The following is a 19,748-nucleotide window of genomic DNA, read 5'->3' on the forward strand; positions in this document are numbered from 1 at the left end:
GGGTTGTGTCTGGGCCTCGAGACTCTCTGCCAACGCCCAATCTAATGAACTTTCTTCAACTCCTAAATGAGCAGGGCGCCTTTTGCTCAAGAAATACCCACTGAAGTGCAATGGTATAGGATGATATTTTGCAGTAGCCCACACAATGAAAAGTCTGTAGAGTTGCTCAAGTTCTACTGCATTACAGGATATATATCAGTTTACTTGCACAGGCAGCTGTAATTGAAATGTGAGACAATTTGGATTAAAAAAAAAAAAAAAACACAGAAAAAAACAAGAGTATCCACTCATGGTGTTTGATGTAACAACATTGCAGAGATATGCCTTGCTACTGGCTTAGGGCTCCCTACACCCCAGCGACAATCTCAAGGAAAAAGCACTGCCCTGCAGATAAAGCTCATTCTATGCACAGCATAGAATCATTTGGGGGATAGGCAAAACAAAAAAACACAGAGAAGAACAACGCGGAACGGACCGAAGCAATTATTATTCAGTCTGATCCGAAAATAATAATGTTCACTACTGTAACTGATCCAAACACATGAAATATATATCTATATATTAAAATGCTGCTTCAAAAGTGCTTAAAAAGTACAACTTGTAACTGATTTCATATAGAACCCCTGGAAGCTGCTAAAACCCTAATATAAATAGCAAACCTTGGAAAACCAACCAATGATTAGTCTCTCGATGCAAATGGAGACTTGGAAACTGGCTTCTAAAATAATGACCTTTGGAAAGGTCTCCATCACAGTATTAAATCTAAGACAATGTGGATACACATTTCACATAAAAGCCAAATGTTATTTTTTTTTTCACGTTGGACAAGGCCTAATTGCTTTAAACAGATCCATGACCAAAGTTTTCCTGCATTCGCGAAGATTAAACACGAGAGACCGATGCCTGTAAAGTCAATTTCTACTGTTCGAATTCTGTATGTAGCCTTTTATTAACAGTGCAATTAGCCCTTTCATAAACAAAGGCTTTTGAAATGTTAAAAGTATCCAATCTTCGGGTAACTTAGTAGGCAAATGGCCGGCACGTGTGACAGAAAACCTATATTTTATCAGTTTGATGATGATAAATTAATTTTACATTACAAAACACATGGAGAATTTAAATAATTGCTTTGTTTAAACCCTCCTCCAGAAATTCATGCAGTGTATTAAGTCCTAGATGGATAGGAATGTGCCATAGATCCTGGGGTTTGCCAATTGAAATGGGAGGCTAGTAAATATGGGTTATTACAGATATTTGTGTTAAAACAAATCCATAAGGTCTTATAACCCCCTAAAGTGTAACACCAAGTGCAACTTAGCCCAATGTTTTAAGCAGGATTTGAGGCTTGCATGTGTTAACTAGAATCTCTAGTGCCTATTTAGTATGTTTAATGTTTATTTTCCTAGAGGTCTACAGAAAGAGACTAAAAATTCATCTTCTGTTTGAGAAACAGCAAAGACAGAACAAAAAAAAAAAATGACCTTAAATTGTAAGAGTGTTTATCTGGCCTTCTGTACTCCCTGCTACTATGCAATATCATAAATACAATGTAGTGTGGGTTTCCTTGATACCTTAGCAACCAGCCAGTGTCGGATGATGCTATGAACAGTAAAATGCTTCCTTCAGTTCAGACAAATGTTCAAGTAAAACAAAGCCTTCCAAGCCAAAGCACACAAGGGAGGCTACTCTTTGGATTTTATTTAAAGCATCAGATTTCATTCAAAAAGTAGTGACAGTGTGTGCACGTGTCTCAGTATGTATAATAGATACATATATACACATGCGTGTGTGCGTACAGCTCTGTATACCCATACACGGATATACATACACACGTACAAAAAGTCCGACTTTTTTTTTTTTTTTTGTTAAACAGAACAGATCTCTGCCTAATGATGTGAGACAGAGTAACAAGTAACATTGGGGATGGGAGGGGAGGCAAGGGGAATAAGTGTGCAGAACACAAACACCAAACAGAAAGAAATTTACATGTTTTTCTAGTAAACCCTCCTTCTCAAACCCACCATCAGGCTTTAATGATTGTAAGCTCAAAGGGTAGAGACCATGTCTGAAGAACACTATGTACAGCATTGCATAACGCACGCTAGATTTGTAAAGAGCTTTAAGTCCAATCGGGGGGGGGGGGGGGAAATGCCATACAGGAAAAAAAGGATTTATTTAGCAGTGACAATCACCTGCTGATAAGAGCTTTGTTGCCATATGAATAAATAGAGGGCAGAAGGTTGAAGTGTGTCTTTTGGTTGATGAGCTACGATTTTAGGGTTCTTGCGTTTTTTATGATGGAGCGTGACAAGAGTATTCAAGGCCAAGTACAACATCAAATAAACATATGACGTAAAATAGAATCCCTAAAAGAAAAAGAATGACGATGATCTACTCCGCATCTGTAAACTGTCCTGAATCAGTGGCTTCTACAAGAAATACAGAAAGTCAGTTATATATTTTTTTTGAGCTGTGTTTCCTGGATGTGGAAATTATAATGAATGAACATCACCCAACATTCTGTCCCTGGGAGGCATTTTCACCCCAGTCCTGAAACTTTTCTGCCCAGTTAAGTTAGCAAATACTAAATAAAAAAAAAACAGTTTTTGAACAAAAAATAAAATAAATACATATATACACACATATATATATCCCTATCTATATATATGTATATATAAAACTCCAAGACCAAAACCAGAACACGGTGTGAGCATTTGACCTGAGAATAACACAATATTTCCATTGGTTTCTTCTTAGCAAAGCCGTTGCTATGTGAGCAGAGAAAGGTTGCCACCGCAAGGTGACCAAATTCCAAGGGGACAAAAAGAATTTGGGCCCAGTTTCCAATGTATGGGGCCCGATATATATGTAGGTAGAGGGGATAACATGTTAAAGGGGAAGGGTGCAGGAAAGAAGAGGTTCTTATGGGAAAGGAGGGATCCTCTTTATTTGGTTAGAAGCTTTGGAATTTGCAGTATTTTGTGAAATTGGTTTATTCATCATCATTTAAAATTTGTATTTATTTCATTTTCTCATCGTCTATATTCGAAGTCTACAGGCGTAAAGAACTCACTCCCACAGCAGTTCGAGAGCTATCCTCATGACAGCCTGGATTCTCAGGAGTGTCCAATGGACTCCCTGCCCCTTCAGACTTTTGGCTGAGGTCTGAATCAGATTCCTCAGAGAAAGCGTCTGTTGGAAAGGAGGTTGCAACCCCTGAGGTGCTGCAAGGACTTGAGGTAACTGTTGAAGATGAGGAAAGTGTGGGAAAAGGATGTTTTCTATGAGAGTTGTGAGACCAAGACTTTGCGGTGCTGTTGGGGGTAGAAGATGAGGGATACGTGGGTGAGTGGCTGGCTTTGGAGTCAGCAGCAGACTGAGAGGTAGATGCGGTGTCAGGGTTGGGGAAGCAGGCAGAGTGAGGTAATAAACTAGGGTGCTCTTTGGCATTTCTTGCTGTTCTTTTGATTGTTCGGTGTTTGTGCAAGGGCGACTCCAGATGTTGACGTAGAGCATCGCCCCCACAGAAAGTGGCATCACAGCCCAAGCATCGGTAAGAGCCATTAGTGTCACCAGTGGGGACGCATGTCACCAGCTCTTGCAGGTTCACCACAGATTGGCCAAAGAAGCAAAGGGACTTTAGGTGGCTGATAGCTGCCTCCTCGCTGCTGAAGCTCAGCTCACACTTCCGACAGACCAACTTGTACTGCACCTTTGGGACAATAAAGGGGTCCAAGAGGGAGTCTGCACCTTGGTTCTCCACTTTTTGTTGATCTGGGGGCTTAGAGAGAGACACCTCAACAGTTGCAGGATTCTGTTCTCCGTGCTTGGGGGAGTCTTTGGCAGGCTCTTTGTCAGAGGGGGAAGAAGCTGGGGGTGCAGGGGTTTGGCTTACTTTGGGCTGTTGCAGTCTTTGATGGTGGTGATGTTGCTTCTGTTGCATTTGCAGCTGCCGCTGTTGTTGCTGCAGTGCTTCCTGCAAACTTTGCTGGTACTGCTGGTATTGCTGCAGCAAGGAGCTAGGTGACAGACCCATCAATGCTTGAGACAGAGCAGGGTTGTAAGGAAACAGGCCCTCCATCCCATACATTGGTTGCAGATATCCACCCGGCAAGGCCCCAGGTATCTGTGTACTGTAGTAGGGAGAGAATCCTGGGACAAAGTAAGGAAGGAACTGGCTAGTGAGCAGGGCGGCAGGATCCGATGTCAGAGCAGCTTGCAAAGCCTGGAGCTGAGCTGAATCCACCATATACTCCATGCCGGATGATGACGTGGAGGCTGATGCTGGAGTATCTACTTTCTCTTTCTTGGGTGTAGATGATGGTTGTCCCTTTGCTTTGCCCTTATCTTTCTCTTTAACCTTCTCGCCTTCTTTTTCTTTATGCATTTCTGATGGCTGGGAAACAGTTAATGGATGAGACTGTGAAGGAACACTGGGGCTTAAAGATTTAGCGGGTTGCTTATTTGGTTGTCCAGAAGTGGGAAGGCCAGGGGAAGGGATTTTTGTGCTAGACACTCCCATCATATTGGATTTGGGTGAACTTAAAGCTAGAAGAAAAAGAAAAAAAAATCAGACAGCTGAATACATTTCACAAATATGTATGTATGTATGTATGTATGTATGTATGTATGTATGTATGTATGTGTATATCCATACATAGATATATATACTTGATCTTATGTATGATGAGCATGATCTACACCCAAAAATGTTTTTTTTCCCCCCATAATGAGAACAAGTATAATTCAGACCAACTTTCCAGTGTAGAATAACTAAAATGTGTCAATTCTATCCATGACTCTCTTAATCGCGTAGCAGATTTGAATTATCTTACACCTTAGCCGGCTTCTGCTACATTGTTTCAAGAGTCGGAAGCAGAAGTGCGGAGAAATTGTGTTATATGAATTTGAAGTTGCTTAGAATTACCTTATACTAAGCAAAAAAAGTTTTTTGAATCAATATCCCCTTAAAAAAGGACTCTGATTATGCAAGGTCCAACTTAGTACAGCTTAGCAATGTGCACAGAGATCAGCATCTGTGGTATCTTAAGGTGTGAGTTTTGCATAAGGGCACAAACATTCATCTCTGTATGCTTGCATGGCTGGAAGCTTCCAAATTCCTTGCCTCAACTAAAGCATTCTCCAAAAATAATTAGACCTAGGTTCCAGGTTTGACAGCACATTCCAAACTTTAAGATTAAATGCTAAAATAAGAGATGTTGAAGAAGCTACACTGACCTACCTAAGTGCCATCTGTTCGTTCTGGTACAAAACCTGCTATCAACAGATTAATGTGCAGCTGTTTAAGCTAGAATGGTATTAATAATGTGTACATGTTTAACCTATTTACAGTTTACACTGTGTCCTATAAAATGTATTTATATTTCATGAATTAATGCTGACCCAATTGCCAAAATGTCCCCTCTGTAATTTAAGATCTACCAATAGCCAGGCCACATGTTATGAGCTCTAGTATATCTAGTCATATCCACTCACGTTATGTTTATTAGGTGATTAGTCCTGTAGCACATTTGCACCTTTTTAAACTACACAATCCCCATAAATCTGTAGTATACTGATAGTTATCACCACTGTTGAATGTGTACAATATTTGCAAGGATACCACCCATTCCCAGGTGCTTAATCTGAGACTGGACTGCTGACTGACAAAATGGCCCGAAGTTACCACCACAAATGGAGTACGGAGTGATTGTATCATTCTAGATATGATAGTTTCTGTGTAGTTTGTGTTTTTTTTCTTTGGCCTTAACAACACTCGATGCATGACAATTCTTTAAATTTATATATGCAGTCATTACAAATGCTCAATTGTTATTAAGACAAAAGCAGAAATGGTAATATACCACGACATTTGACACTTCATCCATAGAAGGATTTCAATGACTGCAAAATAATGGGCAAAACACATTCAGTATTATCTTACATGTCTAAACTATGGAAGTGAAAATGCTACTACTACATTGGTTTCATCAAGATTACATCTTTGTGCCCACCTGTATTAGTTGGAGTGAAGCCTGGCAAAGATGGGCTACTAAGGCCTGGCAGCAGAACTGGAGGGATTCCTTGGAGAGCTGGATAGGCTGCTGGAAGATTGAGTGCTTGCAGTGATGAGTTATCAAACACATTTTGTGGTTGGGATGCCAGACCCAGAACTTCATTAGCCTTTTTAATTCGGTCCAGTTCCTGTTGGGCCATCAGCTGGCGAACTGTGGCAGGATCAAAATATTCTTTCTCCTTGTCCAGCTGACTTCCAATGGCATCTTTTACTTTGGAGATATGCTGCAGGGAAAATATATGATCCCGCACAGAGAGACGAGCGCTGTACTTAATACCACACAAAGTGCACTCTGTTTTGGGTCCCTCATAATTTGTCTGGTTTATTCCGAAGTGCTTGGCCATACTTAATTTTGCCTTCTTTTCCTTTGCCCGGGCATTTTGAAACCAGACCTGGACAACTCTCTTCGGCAGTCCGATGTCATTACCCAGGACTTCACACTCCAGCATGGTGGGAGTTCTATAGTCATTAAAGCAGGATTTAAGAACTTTTAGCTGTAGGTTAGTCATTTGAGTTCTAAAACGTTTCTGACCAGGTCGGTCTTCACCTGATTTGCCTGTTGAACCACTTGTACCTGGACTAGGAGAACATGGGTCTGCAAGGCTAGAAGTCTCACTGTAATCAATCATACATTCATTTTCATACTCTTTGCTGTAATAACTTGGGGCTGGGCTGACTAAACCAGATGACATCTGATCCTCATATTCAGACATTGTTATCATGCCAGACTTTGGCAAGCCATCGCTGTTTATGGATGTAGATTTGGTTTCAGCTATAATACCCGTTGTGCTGTCATTATCAGCATTTCCTTCATCTCCCGTTGTTGTATCAGTTATAGCAGTATTTACAGAGGAGCAGTCATCATTGTCTAGCTTAGATTGGTCAAAGCTCAAATTGACAGAAGACATTGAGGGACTTTCAAAATCTTCTGCACCTTCAACTTTGATAGATGATGGGCTGAGCAATGTTCGTGGCGAAAGCTCCATAGATTTGCTTACTGGAGAAAGAGACATGCATTGCCCATCGCTGCTGCTTTGAGGAAGGCTATGAAACCCAGGACCATCAAAGAAATCCCCTTTTAATTGAATTCCATCACAATCGATGAGCATGGCAGACAGACTCATATTGTATCCAGCTCGCTTTGCCTCATGCCAGTGGCGTGAACGAATGTGAGCTTCCAATGCAGTCTTTGCCTTAAATAGCGCTCTGCAAAATGGGCAGCGTCTATGGGCTTGAGCTGGACCAACTGCCCTAAACTGCCCTTTTCTTTCCCGAGCCCTTGTGTTTTGAAACCATACTTGCACCACGCGCTTCTTCAAACCCACTTCATGAGCAATATGGTCTAACATTTTACGTGTTGGGTTTGAATCCAGCAAATATTTTTGATACAGTATCTCTAGCTGTTCTGGAGTGATTGTTGTTCGTAAGCGTTTGTCCTTATGAGGTTCTTCTCCACCAGTTCCACTATCATTTTCCCCAGGACTTGCATTTGCCTTCTCCTCTAGTTTTCTTTTGAGGGTGTTCATTGTTGATGATGGAGTGGAAGGGGAAGTTGCTGAACCAGGAGGTATCTGAGAAAGCCCTCCAGAAAGAAGCTGACTGGCAAGAAGTGGATTACTGGGGTCAAAAAGCATAAAGGGCATATCCATGGATCTATCTAGGAATTGTGGGTGGATGAACTGGTTTTGTGCACTTAGGAAGTGTAGTTGTTGATGTTCCTGCCAGTGTTCAAAGGATGGAAAAGCTAATTTACACTGATCACATTGGTAAGGCAAAAGAGGAGGAGGTATGTTTGCCAGTTGTTGCGGGCTTGATGTGTGAAGTGGCTTTATAGCAAACTGGGAGCTTTGAGTAGTATTTGGGCTTGTCTGTGTCACTGTACACTGGGGAGGTTGCGTGGCTGGAGATGAAAGTGGCGCATGTTTCTGGGGTGTCACACTTATTTTGTCCTCTACTTGGTCATGTTGCAGAGGCTGTGACTGTTGGGATTCTTGCTTTGGCTGCTGTGGCTGTTCTTGTGTTTGGTTTTGCTGTGTCCTTATAGGCTCAAAGTGCTTTGGTTTATCATCATGAAAAGCCTCTGATTTGGAACTAAGGATATCTTCTACATCTGTTGTATGTTGAAGGAAAGGAGTACAAGATGTGTTTGAAGATGATGAGACTGCAGTGCTGAAAGATGGAAAAGTCATTGGGGTGCTACATGTAGAACTAGAGGGCGTTAAAAAATCAGTGGCATCCATAGAGTCTTCATTTTGGCTATCATCATTCAGGTCTTCATCTTCATCCTTGTAACACAATTTTTTCTGATGTTTAATAAGATCAAATATACGCTGAAAAACCAAACTACACTTTTTGCACTGGTAGTTCAAATTGCTTGTCCGAATGTATCGATCATTGGAGAGCTCTCGTTTCTCTCCTTCCTTGCCCTCACCTTGATTTTCATAGTTCTTTCGTGCTTTCTGACGAGCATTCTGGAACCAAACAACAATGACACGTGTAGGAAGATTTAGCAGATTAGAAAGCTGTTCAAATTCGTCATCCTTTGGGTATGCATTGGCATCAAAAAAATCCTGAAGAACACGGAGCTGGTAATCTGTAAACCGAGTTCTGGATGACCTCTTACTTCCCCAGTATTCAGCCTTTAGTGGTTCTGGGGAAGGAGGCTTGGAGTCCATTTTCAATTCCTCCAAGCTAGTAATAGGTGGGTTGTTAAAATTGTAAGGGGAATCTTTATTGCGTTGACGTTCTTTAAAGAGGGTATTTCTAAACCAATGTTTAATTACTTTTTGTGGCAATCCAGACTTATCAGCCATTTCTTTTATATGTTCTTCACTTGGAGAATTATTAATATCAAAATACTGGCGAAGAACTCTTAGTTGATCATCAGTGATACGGGTTCGTGGCCTTTTGTTCTGCTGTTGCAGAAGACTGGGATTAAGTTGGTGTTGATACAACTGAGCTAAGTCTGCTGAGAGAGTATCCACTGGACCCAGCTGTGGTTGTAGCTGTGCTGGCATGGACTGTAAAGGCATTGTTTGCATCATAAGTGGTGGAAAGATGGGCAGCTCCATGGGCATAGGGAGTTGTGCTAGGGACACAGAGGACTGGGCTGGTGAAATGCTGGGTGGAGTTATAGGAGGAGCTGAAGTTGCTATTGTCGGGGTGATAGCTGGTTGAGGTGTTGCAGGGGGAGGGGGTGGTGGAGGGGGTGGCGGAGGAGGTGGAGGAGGAGCCTCTGGTGTTTGAGGTCTTAGTGGATATAATTTATCATACTGATCCCTATACTGGTTTGCAAAATTTTCCAATTGCTTAAAAGGCAGATATCTCTGGTGGACATGCTCCTGGTGACTCTTTAGGATCAAGATATTGGAGAACATTTTTCCACACGAGTTGCATTCTAGTTTGTCTAGACAGTCTTTCTGATCTCCTTTTACATTCCTCTTCTGGGCTTTCTGCTTGTTTTCATTATACTGAATTACAAGTTCAAAACCAAAGTTTTCAAGCAAAGCTTTGGTGGCGTTACCTCGTGCATCTGATGCAATGCGAGGAGGAAGTAAAAAGGGGTCAGAACAGGATCCAGATGCAAGCTCCTTCTTTTCTTTTTTGCATTTTGCTGTGTCAGAAGTGAAGGACTCAATGTTTGCGATACTTTCATCTAATTTTTCAGAGAGCTCCTTCTCCTTTTTGATATCCTTAAAATTTTCTTTCACTGGTTTAATTTTTTGTTCTGGAGCTTGTAAAAGTAGCGAGTGAGGTTCTGACATACATATCTGACCTTGCTGTTGCAGGACATGCTGGTGATGAGAATGAGCCTGTTGAGAGATCTGCAATGTAGGTTTAAGATCTTCTATCAAACTAGGATTGCTTCCGGTCAAAGTCAGTGTTCCACTTGTCAGAGGAAAACTAACCTCAGGGTTGAACTGCAAATCTGCACTAGGGATATAAAATGGAAACAGCAGGTGTTGCTGCTGTTGAAACTGAAGCAGAGTTTCTGTTGTCATAGGAAAGTGAGGAAGAATTGTTGGATTTAACAACTGAGACTGAAGGATGGCAGCTTGTTGCTGTAGTTCTTGTTGTATATGGGCTTGCACCTGTGCTTGTGCCTGAGCCAGTGATTGGGCTTGTTGTTGCTGCTGCTGCTGCTGCTGTCGTGAAGCTATCATATCAGCTAATTTCTTCCGATGAACTTCTTTGTACTCAGAAGGACAAGGAACACTGCTTGCACCGGTGTTCCCAATGGTCTCCGTGGGCATTTGGCTGATGAAACTGGAGTTTGCTGTACTAGTAACTGCAGTTCCACAGGTTGAACTGGCTGTAACATTAATATTTGTAGGGTTAGTTATAGTGGAATTTGAAGATGTGCTGGTGCTGATGGCGCCCGTCCCATTGCTACTGCCACTAGCAGCTTCCAATTTTGCTGCACGTGCTTTGGTTTGATGTAACACAGATCTCATGTGAATTTCGAGGGTGGAACTTTGGCTATATGCAACATTACATGTATTGCACTTAAAAGGCTTATTATCTGGACTGCTAGTGGGCTCCGGCTGCCCTACTGTTGACTCTTGCAAGGCTCTTTTTAATTTATGAAGATGGGACACAGAGTTGTAATGAACCAGTAAAATGTTTTTCTGTGTAAAGGACTCTTTGCACACAGTGCACTTGTAGGGACGAGAGGGATCCAAAAATTTCTCCATAGTGAAATTGGGGCCCTTGCGGAAAGGCAGTGCTCTCTTTGGCTCAGAACCTGAATCTTCTTGTACAGATCCAGAGTCACTCCCTGTAGGACTCTGTTTTTCTTCTAGATCACTTTCGTCTTCTTTATCATCATCTACAAGCATACTCTGATCTTCAATCATGGATGCATCTCCCATGTTCAACATGTCTCCATTTACTAGAAGCCCACTGTACAGCTGTTGGATATCAGACTCACTCAACTCAAGATGGCTGGTCTCAAGATGCTTTTTCAGGGACTGAAATGTGCGAAAGCTTCTCTGACAAAGGCAACACATAGTAGCAGCCCGAATCACATGATACTGAGAATGCAATTGGAGCTTTTCAACAGTCTTGAATGCCAAGCTGCACTGGTTGCAACGGTACTTGTAAACATGACGATCAGACACTGGCAGTTGTGGGCGCTTATTGTGAACTTCATTAAAATGTGTTTGCAGGGCAGCAGATGTTTTAAAAACTTGGTTGCACCCCTTTTTCCAGCATAAGAAACCAGAGTCTTCTCTGGAAGAACCGTGGTCACTAGAAGGAGCATTCTGTTCTACACAGAGCTCAGTTTCTTCTGGAATAGGTGCAGTCTTCAAAACTTCCTCAGCAGATTCTGTAAAAAAAAAATAACATTATAGAATTATAAAACTGTGAACAAATAGTAACTTGGTTACTTTGCTTCTAAAACAAATGCAGCCTTTCATTTTCATTGACAAGATCTTACCAGGCAGTTTCTCTGTATTATCTGCTGTTAAGGTTGAAGATGCTCTCTCTCGCTCTGGTGAATTCACTGGGAGAAACATGGAACTTGGCATGAGCATCTCAGGAGAGGTCACCTGTAGACAAGGACAAGATCATGAAAGTGCCCAGCCATCCTGGCCCTTACCTCACAGCTAGCTGCTAGGAGTGTTCACATCTGCTCAAAAACTCCCCCCACCATTACACAGGAGGTGGCCTACTCTAATTGTCAGTACACACTAAGAGAATAATCTTCTAATTAATATTTTTCCTTTCTACAGAATCCTGACTTTGATCACAAAGAATGTTTTGTTACAGGCTGTGGGGTAGCCAATTAAAGAGATGAGCTAGAAGCTCCCCCTCTCTGCTGAATCCACCAAGCACATATTAACACCCCTAATTAATTCAGATTGCTAAAGAGAAAAAGGTATGTTGTATCCCTGTGAAAAGGAGCAGCCTGTTACGTTTTCCATATAATCAGATAACCAAAATTTGCTAAACTGGGAAAAAACAAACTTGCAACACGATAACCATACTATAAAGTCTTCAGTGAATGAGGGCCACGCACAATTCATTGCTATTTAACCCTACATGGCGTGGGTCAAAAATAAATGTACAAACAGCTGTACTTAAAAACAGAGTATATCTTTCTCTATTAAACTATATGTAAGCTGGATGGATAGGCCCGTCCATTCCTGCTAAAGCAAATTGGCTATAATTTTAAAGACCAGTCATACATCAATAGAGTATACAGTTGTGACATGTACTGTCATATTGTATAACCTGCTGCCAAGTTATGAAAGCTACATAACATTTATTCGTATTCTGTTATTTCCATACAGCATGGGAAAACATTATTTTTTCATTTAGTATTTGTTTTTGCCTTTCTAGTCCTAGTCTAGCTGAAGCTTTAAACGTTATCTTGATATTATTAAAACTGCAACAAGCACTTCTCTACAGAAAGTACAGAGTGGCAGGCTACGCAACTAACTTGTTTTTCCCTGTATCTCCTAATAAAAGCTGCAATATAAGTGGCTGCTATAGGGCAACAATGAGTGACTAAATTGACTATGTGACCCAGGTCTTAGCTGGCACTTATTGATGGTTCTGGTATTTGTATTGCACAGCAAATACATTTTTCCTTTTTAGAATGAAACTGTTTTGGTACTCATTTTGTGACAGAGGTCAATAGTTTTGCAAGTCTCTATAGGCTGCTGTCAAAATAAAAACATAATTTTTAGGCTTAAAGGTGTGATTTACCTTTAAGTTAACTTTTAAATATGTTATAGAATGACTAATTCTAAGCAAATTTTCAACTGGCCTTTTTTTTTTTTTTTTATAGTTTTTGAATTTTTTGCCACCTTCTTCTAACTCTTTGCATCTTTCAAAAGGGGGTCACTGACCCCATCTAAAAAGCAAATGCTCTGCTAGGCTACAAATTTATTGTTATTGCTACTTTTTATTACTCGACTTTCTATTCAGTCCCTCTCCTATTTGTATTCCAGTCTCTTATTCAAATCAGTGGATGGTTGCTAGATTAATTTGGACCCTAGTAACCAGATTGCAGAAATTGCAAACGGGAGAGCTGCTGAATAAAAAGCTAAATAACTCAAAATAAACACAAATAATAAAAAATGAAAACCAACTGCAAATTGTCTCAGAATATCACTCTCTACATCATGCTAAAAGTTAATTTAAAGGAGAACACCCCCTTTAAGGCACAATGGTATATTTTCTTCCAGCTCTAGGGCAACAGTGGTAAAAAGTCTGAACCAGCTGTTTTAAAGACGAATCTTGGTCTAGACACTAGTCGTGAAAAAAGTAGTGCCAAAGCATGGCCAGGTTCCAGTAGCAGAAAATAAGCTACAGGTATGGAATCCGTTATCCGGAAACCCATTATCTAGAACGTTCTTAATTATGGAAAGACCGTCTCCCATAGAATCCATTTATCCAAATAATAATAATCCAAACTTATTTCGGTTTCCCCTGTACTAATAAAGGTACCTTTTACTTGATCCCAATCAAGATATAATTAATCCTTATTGGAAGCAGAACCAGCCTATTGGGGTTATTTAATGTTTACATCATTTTCTAGTAGACTTAAGGTATGAAGATCCAAATTTTGGAATAACAGGTCCCATACCTGTACTTGTGCCAAAGCTTTAGAAATGTATGAATAAGCACTAATAGAGAGATAAAAATACCCCCCGTAAACATAATGTATACTAGATATAAACAATGTATACAAGTATGTGAATTGCTTTACAAGATATGCTTAGATTTTTCTCTTCGCATGGAAAATCACATTGTTTTGAGAACTGTCCATAGAGTCTGCATTTTCATTATATAGACACACATGCTTTGCTGACAGATCTCCTTCCACGTGCGTGAGGAGGATAAGCGTTAGTAAAAAAAAAGATGAAGAAATGACAACGTGCAGGGGTACATTTTCGTTTTAAAACAAGGAAAGGAAAATGTGTCCACTTCCCACACCCAGAGAGGGCAAAGCTGTGTGCAGAGTCTCTGCAAATTCCAGCTCCACAAGACAGCTCTATAATTGTTTTCATACACTTTAATTAGAAAGCCTCGCCTGGCCTTGAATAATAAGAGAAAGACTTCTGCACTTGAAAGGTTGAAGTCAATCAAGTGTGAATGACGGCAGACGAGGAGGTAAGGGAGAGACGTTGTCTGCTCTCCACTTTAATCATCTTTCCTGATTGGAATTCTGGCAGGTTTTGCGAAGTCTAATGTGCCTGCTCCTTATTTTTGTGCCTAGTCTCCTAAAATGTCTCCCAACATCAAACACACCCGAAAACCTTCTTGTCATTTGCCTAGTGTCCATGTATACATTACATTATACTATGTGCTTGTGTAGAATGCAGTTTTTGCCAAGCATCATATATTGTTTATTTTTTAAGCAAAGGTGAGTAAAAAAATTGCTCACTTGCCAACACTGGAAGTGCCACTTTACAAGATACGCAATCACATCTTACTAAATAGCACACTTAAAACAGCATGATTCTCTAATACACAGCTGCTTGGCCAAATATGCAAATAACATCATTAAAGCCCATTCTATATTGCTCCCTGTGCCCACTGATCTCTGACTTGTGGGTCATAGATGCAACATGTCAGCTGCCTCTTCTCTGGCTGCCCATCACAGAGAATAATTACATGCTAATTGTGTGAGGAGGTCCAGCTGACAAAACACAGCTACATCTTCAGAGTCTGTTTACACCATGCTGAGGTATAAAAGGTGTAAGCTGCATTTACAGGCCCACCCTGAACCTCGCATCTATGAATCCTGCAGAAGACTTGGGGGAGGGTCTGTTTGGAGTGCAAGCGACAAGAAGAAAAAAAAAACCAGGGAGGTAAGAGAAAAATAAATTAAAGAATTAAATTAAAGGAGAAGAGCTAAGGACACAAAGGATAGAGGTCAGAAAAAAAAACCCGACGGTTACAAAGGTCCAACATGCAAATCCCTCTTGCAGACAGACTGCATATTTCCATTACAAAGAGGGCACGGACTGGAGAAAGAACTCGTTAGCAAGGGGAGGATACAAAGGTCACTTCACATTTCCACTATCTAATTGGCAAACATAGGCCAGGAAGCCTGATCTTGCAGTCCCTGCACTTATATGCAAGTATTAAAAATGAAGACACACACAAAGGGAGAGGCAGGGGAAGAAGGTGTGTGTGTGATCTCAGAATAAGAAAGGAAAAGGAATGTTAAAAAACAAAACAAAAAATGACTTGTGGGGTGTGCGGTGGCAAAACATTGCATTACTTGAGATGCTCTCTAAGCCAACATTGTTCTGAACTCATCTTAAAAAAAGCGTGAGGTCAATTGTTGGATAAAAGTGCACTCTAGTTAGAAGGATGGACAGACAGAAATAAAAGATGGAGAAAATGCAAAACCCCAGTTACCGTGGTAACAGACAGTACACAGGACAGGTTCCAGAGAACTGTCTGAGATATTATTAGGCGGATTACATGAATGCATAATGTGCATATGCACATTTGTCCCACAAACTAAATTGCGCTAGATCAGTCTTAGTTGTTATGTTATTGCATTCTCTCATTTATTTTAGCCTTATTAAGATAAAAGGATTCTTGTTCTAGTGCCAAATAGAAAAGGCAGCAGCAATAAATAAAATTTCCCTATTCACACTGACTAGATATGATGGGAAGAGTGCCATATAATACAGATACTGGGATTGCAACTATAGCTACATAATTAAAGAAACATATGTCTGCAGCAATAATTAACCACGCCGGGGAAAAGCCGAGGGCGTGAATGCGTATTGCACTGAAGGTGATACCTACTGTAATAATAAGCTTTTCCACACAATCCGGTGCTACACTGTGCAAGTGCGTAAGGTGCAGCTGCAGGTGAATCTTGTTGTTTAACATATCTTGGCAGAGAGGGCAGCGGAGCAGAGGCTGTACGGAATGTTGGGACATAGCATGAACACGTAGACGATTCACATCTGCATTGCTGTACTTACAGTACGGACACTGGTACACCTAAAAAAAAAAAAGTGAAAAAAATCAATATTCAAGTAGTAGAAATGGCAAATTATTTCACAGAGGTGACAAGACGGGTGACAATGCAGTACCTGCTCGGGTTTCTTTTCCTCCACAGACTTTGTTTGCTTTGAGGGCAAAGATTGCTCAGTGCTGGCAGCAGATGAATGTCTTGTAGGTACAGCATCAGGCAGATCTTTCTCAGGGGGGTTAGATGGTGCTGAGTAAATCAAAACAAAAATGCTTAAGAGAGAAACCATCTGGAAAAAAAAAATCACAATACACAAATACAGTACAGATATCTGACTTTCTTTCAGTCATCTGTTTTGCCAGTTCCTTAATCTACTACATTCTAGGCTTTAATGCTCTCCCTTTCATCCTACTGTCCTTGGTGGATATGTATGTAGTAGAACAAAGCAGCAAGGAATAGACACAACACTATACTAAAGCATCTTACCTGCGCCCTTGCTAGTGTCCCTTGCACTTTCAGGTTCTGTGTCTTTAGGGATTTCTTCTGCATCTGTGCCAGCATCACATGAGCCCTCAGCATCTTCTAGGGGTTCTTCTGAAAATGAACACAAATAGTAAATTAGGAAAAAATGTTCTTCCTACAGATCACATTTCCAGTCAGCAATGAAACCCTGTAGTACAGTGGCTCTGCTACATATATGTAAACAGCAGTTTTATCTCATTATCCTTGTTTTCCCCAGCTGCATCATCTTATTGTCTGCAAAGGAGAGAAATTACCAGGAGTTTTAGGGCAGAGACACACGTGAAGATTCAGGGAAATTTAGTCACCCGACGACAAATCGCCTCTTCTTCGGGCGACTAATCTTCTCAAACTGCCTTCCCTCCGACTAGAATCTAAATCGCTGGCGGGATGGCACTCTGAGCACTTCTTTTTCCGAAGTTGCCTGAAGTTGCCTCATGAGGAAACTTCGGGTGACTTTGGAAAACAAGGCGCCGCAAGTGCCATCCCGCCATCGATTTAGATTCTAGCTGGCGGGAAGGCATTGCGGGGAGATAAGTCGCCGGCTGACTAAATCTCCCTGAATCTCCACGTGTGTCTCTGCCCTTAAACACATTAAGATTACTAAAGTTTTCACCAAAAACACCAGGTATTATCTATGAGCATTATTCCAACATACTTAACTGTATTATAGCACTGTTGTAATGCAGATAAGTGAAACCAGCGGACTACACTTGAGCAGGTTAAACTGAATTGCAAATGTGAATTTTGCATAGATTCTGGAGTTTGGCCTGCTAGCCAAACAAAATTATCACAAAGGGGCAGTGAAGGACTGCTAGCTCTCTTGTGCGCCCGAGACAGCCAATGAATTTGCACATATGCCTTCAGTGATATACAGTGATGTCCAGGCAGTTTGCATTTCACCAGAGACTACAAACTGCCACTTTGAAGAAATAAGGCACCCCATAAAAAAAACAAAAAAGACTGATTCATGCAACACACACACACACACACATATAAATATATATATATTCATTCATTCAACAATGCATCTCTGCAGTATTTGGAATCTCTATATACTGCAGAGCAAACAACAAAGCTGATCAATTAATTAAAAACGAAGATTTGTTGATAGAGATGTGTTGTTGAATACACAAAGAGAACAATGGCTGGGCATGTTACTCTCCTTTTTATGGAACAGCATCCATGAAATCAGCAGAAATCACTTGAAGCCTACGCCTTGCCTTCAACACAAATAAATGATGTGCAGTTCATCAGATGGCCTACAGGTGTCATCCTTACCATAGGGAGGCACAGGAGGGAACTGAGAGAAGTTATCAATCAGCCTCCGAGAGGGCAGAGCACAGAAAGAACTCATAGGAAAAGGGGACACAAGAAGCATTAGAATAATAAAAAAAAAGCTAATTTTCTAACTACTTTCTTGGAGGCTGCCTGCTCTAAAATATGGGTCCCCACACATGTCAAGGTGTATAAAAGGATTTAGACTAGCAAAAAATGTGTAATAAATGGTGAATTTATAACACTGTGAACCTTTCCCTATGCATTGTTTAATGCAGATCACTGTGATCCTTGAAAGCATCCATTATAATGAACTACTCGTAATAATAATGATAAAGGTGCTCTCTTTTACAATGCTAAAATTCTGTAACTGTGCCATTTATTTATACACCCTCAGACCTGACTTAACCCCTTCCCCCCAGTGAAGTTAGAGGTACTGCACGAAAAGCCCATTGATAGCCAACGTGCTTGTGCATAGTGAGACCATAGCCGCTATGTTGTTGACAGGCAAAGGGTCTTTAACCCTTTGCCTGCAAAGTGGCAAAAAAGTTCTGGCATAAGAAGCTGTGCACAAAATAGCATAAAAAAACGGTGATGGCAAATCTGCTTCTGGTTTCCTATAAAAGAAAACACAGCTTAAAGGGATCCTGTCATGTTTTTTCCAAAACGCATCAGTTAATAGTGCTGCTCCAGCAGAATTCTGCACCATTTCTCAAAAGAGCAATTAGATTTTTTTTATTCAATTTTGAAATCTGACACGGGGCTAGACATTTTGTCAATTTCCCAGCTGCCCCTAGTCATGTGACTTGTGCCTGCACTTTAGGAGAGAAATGCTTTCTGGCAGGCTGCTGTTTTTCCTTCTAAATGTAACTGAATGTGTCTCAGTGGGACATGGGTTTTTACTATTGAGTGTTGTTCTTAGATCTACCAGGCAGCTGTTATCTTGTGTTAGGGAGCTGTTATATGGTTACATTCCCATTGTTCTTTTGTTTGGCTGCTGGGGGGAAAAGGGAAGGGGTGATATCACTCCAACTTGCAGCACAGCAGTAAAGAGTAATTGAAGTTTATCACAGCACAAGTCACATGACTTGGGGCAGCTGGGAAATTGACAATATGTCTAGCCCCATGTCAGATTTCAAAATTGAATATAAAAAAATCTGTTTGCTCTTTTGAGAAACGGATTTCAGTGCAGAATTCTGCTGGAGCAGCACTATTAACTGATTCATTTTGAAAAAAAATTTTTTCCCCATGACAGTATCCCTTTAATAAATAAGCTGCATTTTACACTGCAATGGCTTTGGTACAGACTGACTTCTACAACTCCCCGCCTCACTCCTTGATCCTCCTGGCCTGATTCTACCCAGATTCTCAACTGCACCTCCATTCTCCAATGTTCAATAAAAGGTTCCTATGGCCACCGCAGCCCTTCTATGTCAGGTTATCGCCCAATGTGGTAAGAATAACCCTCTCCTATTGACCTACATTGACACAATCTCATATTTTGTGTATAATTTTTGCAGCAACCCCCTAGATTGCAATTTGTTTTGAACCCAGGACTTCATTCATTACTTGTTTCAAGAACTATGCGTTCTCCCCGGGTCACTGTACCAAGTTCTCTACCTATATATATATATATATATATATATATATATATATATATATATATATATATATATATATATATATATATATATATATATATATATATATATATATATATATATAGTCAAATATAAGAGTCCTCTGCACTCAACCCATTATCAATATATTTAAGACAGAGACATTTTGTGCATACTGCTACTAAAAAATGCCTTACCCTTTAAACAAAACAGGGATTGTTTGTCCATATATTGCAATATATTTAAGCTGGCCAACTACGGCATTTTTTAGTAGCAGTATGCACAAAATGTCGCTGTCTTAAAT

The 19,748-nt window shown here is 40.6% G+C and overlaps 1 protein-coding gene across 2 annotated transcripts in view; it reads right to left on the bottom strand.

The window, feature by feature from the left end:
* Positions 1–1,683: 1,683 nt before the first annotated feature.
* zfhx3.L (zinc finger homeobox 3 L homeolog) overlaps positions 1,684–19,748 on the bottom strand; it is a 73,381-nt gene continuing 55,316 nt past the window's right edge. The window contains exons 5-10 of one of the 2 annotated variants that reach the window (XM_018257924.2): positions 16,515–16,619; positions 16,150–16,277; positions 15,857–16,057; positions 11,517–11,628; positions 6,015–11,405; positions 1,684–4,548 (exon numbers count right to left, since the gene is read on the bottom strand). In XM_018257924.2, the coding sequence (XP_018113413.1) occupies positions 3,053–4,548; positions 6,015–11,405; positions 11,517–11,628; positions 15,857–16,057; positions 16,150–16,277; positions 16,515–16,619 (7,433 nt within the window). In that variant the 3' untranslated portion in view covers positions 1,684–3,052. Of the gene's footprint in view, positions 4,549–6,014; positions 11,406–11,516; positions 11,629–15,856; positions 16,058–16,149; positions 16,278–16,514; positions 16,623–19,748 lie in introns of both variants that reach the window. The other variant, XM_018257923.2, reaches the window with a different exon arrangement.

Source organism: Xenopus laevis, chromosome 4L (genome assembly GCF_017654675.1).
Source record: "Xenopus laevis strain J_2021 chromosome 4L, Xenopus_laevis_v10.1, whole genome shotgun sequence".
NCBI classification, from domain to species: domain Eukaryota; kingdom Metazoa; phylum Chordata; class Amphibia; order Anura; family Pipidae; genus Xenopus; species Xenopus laevis.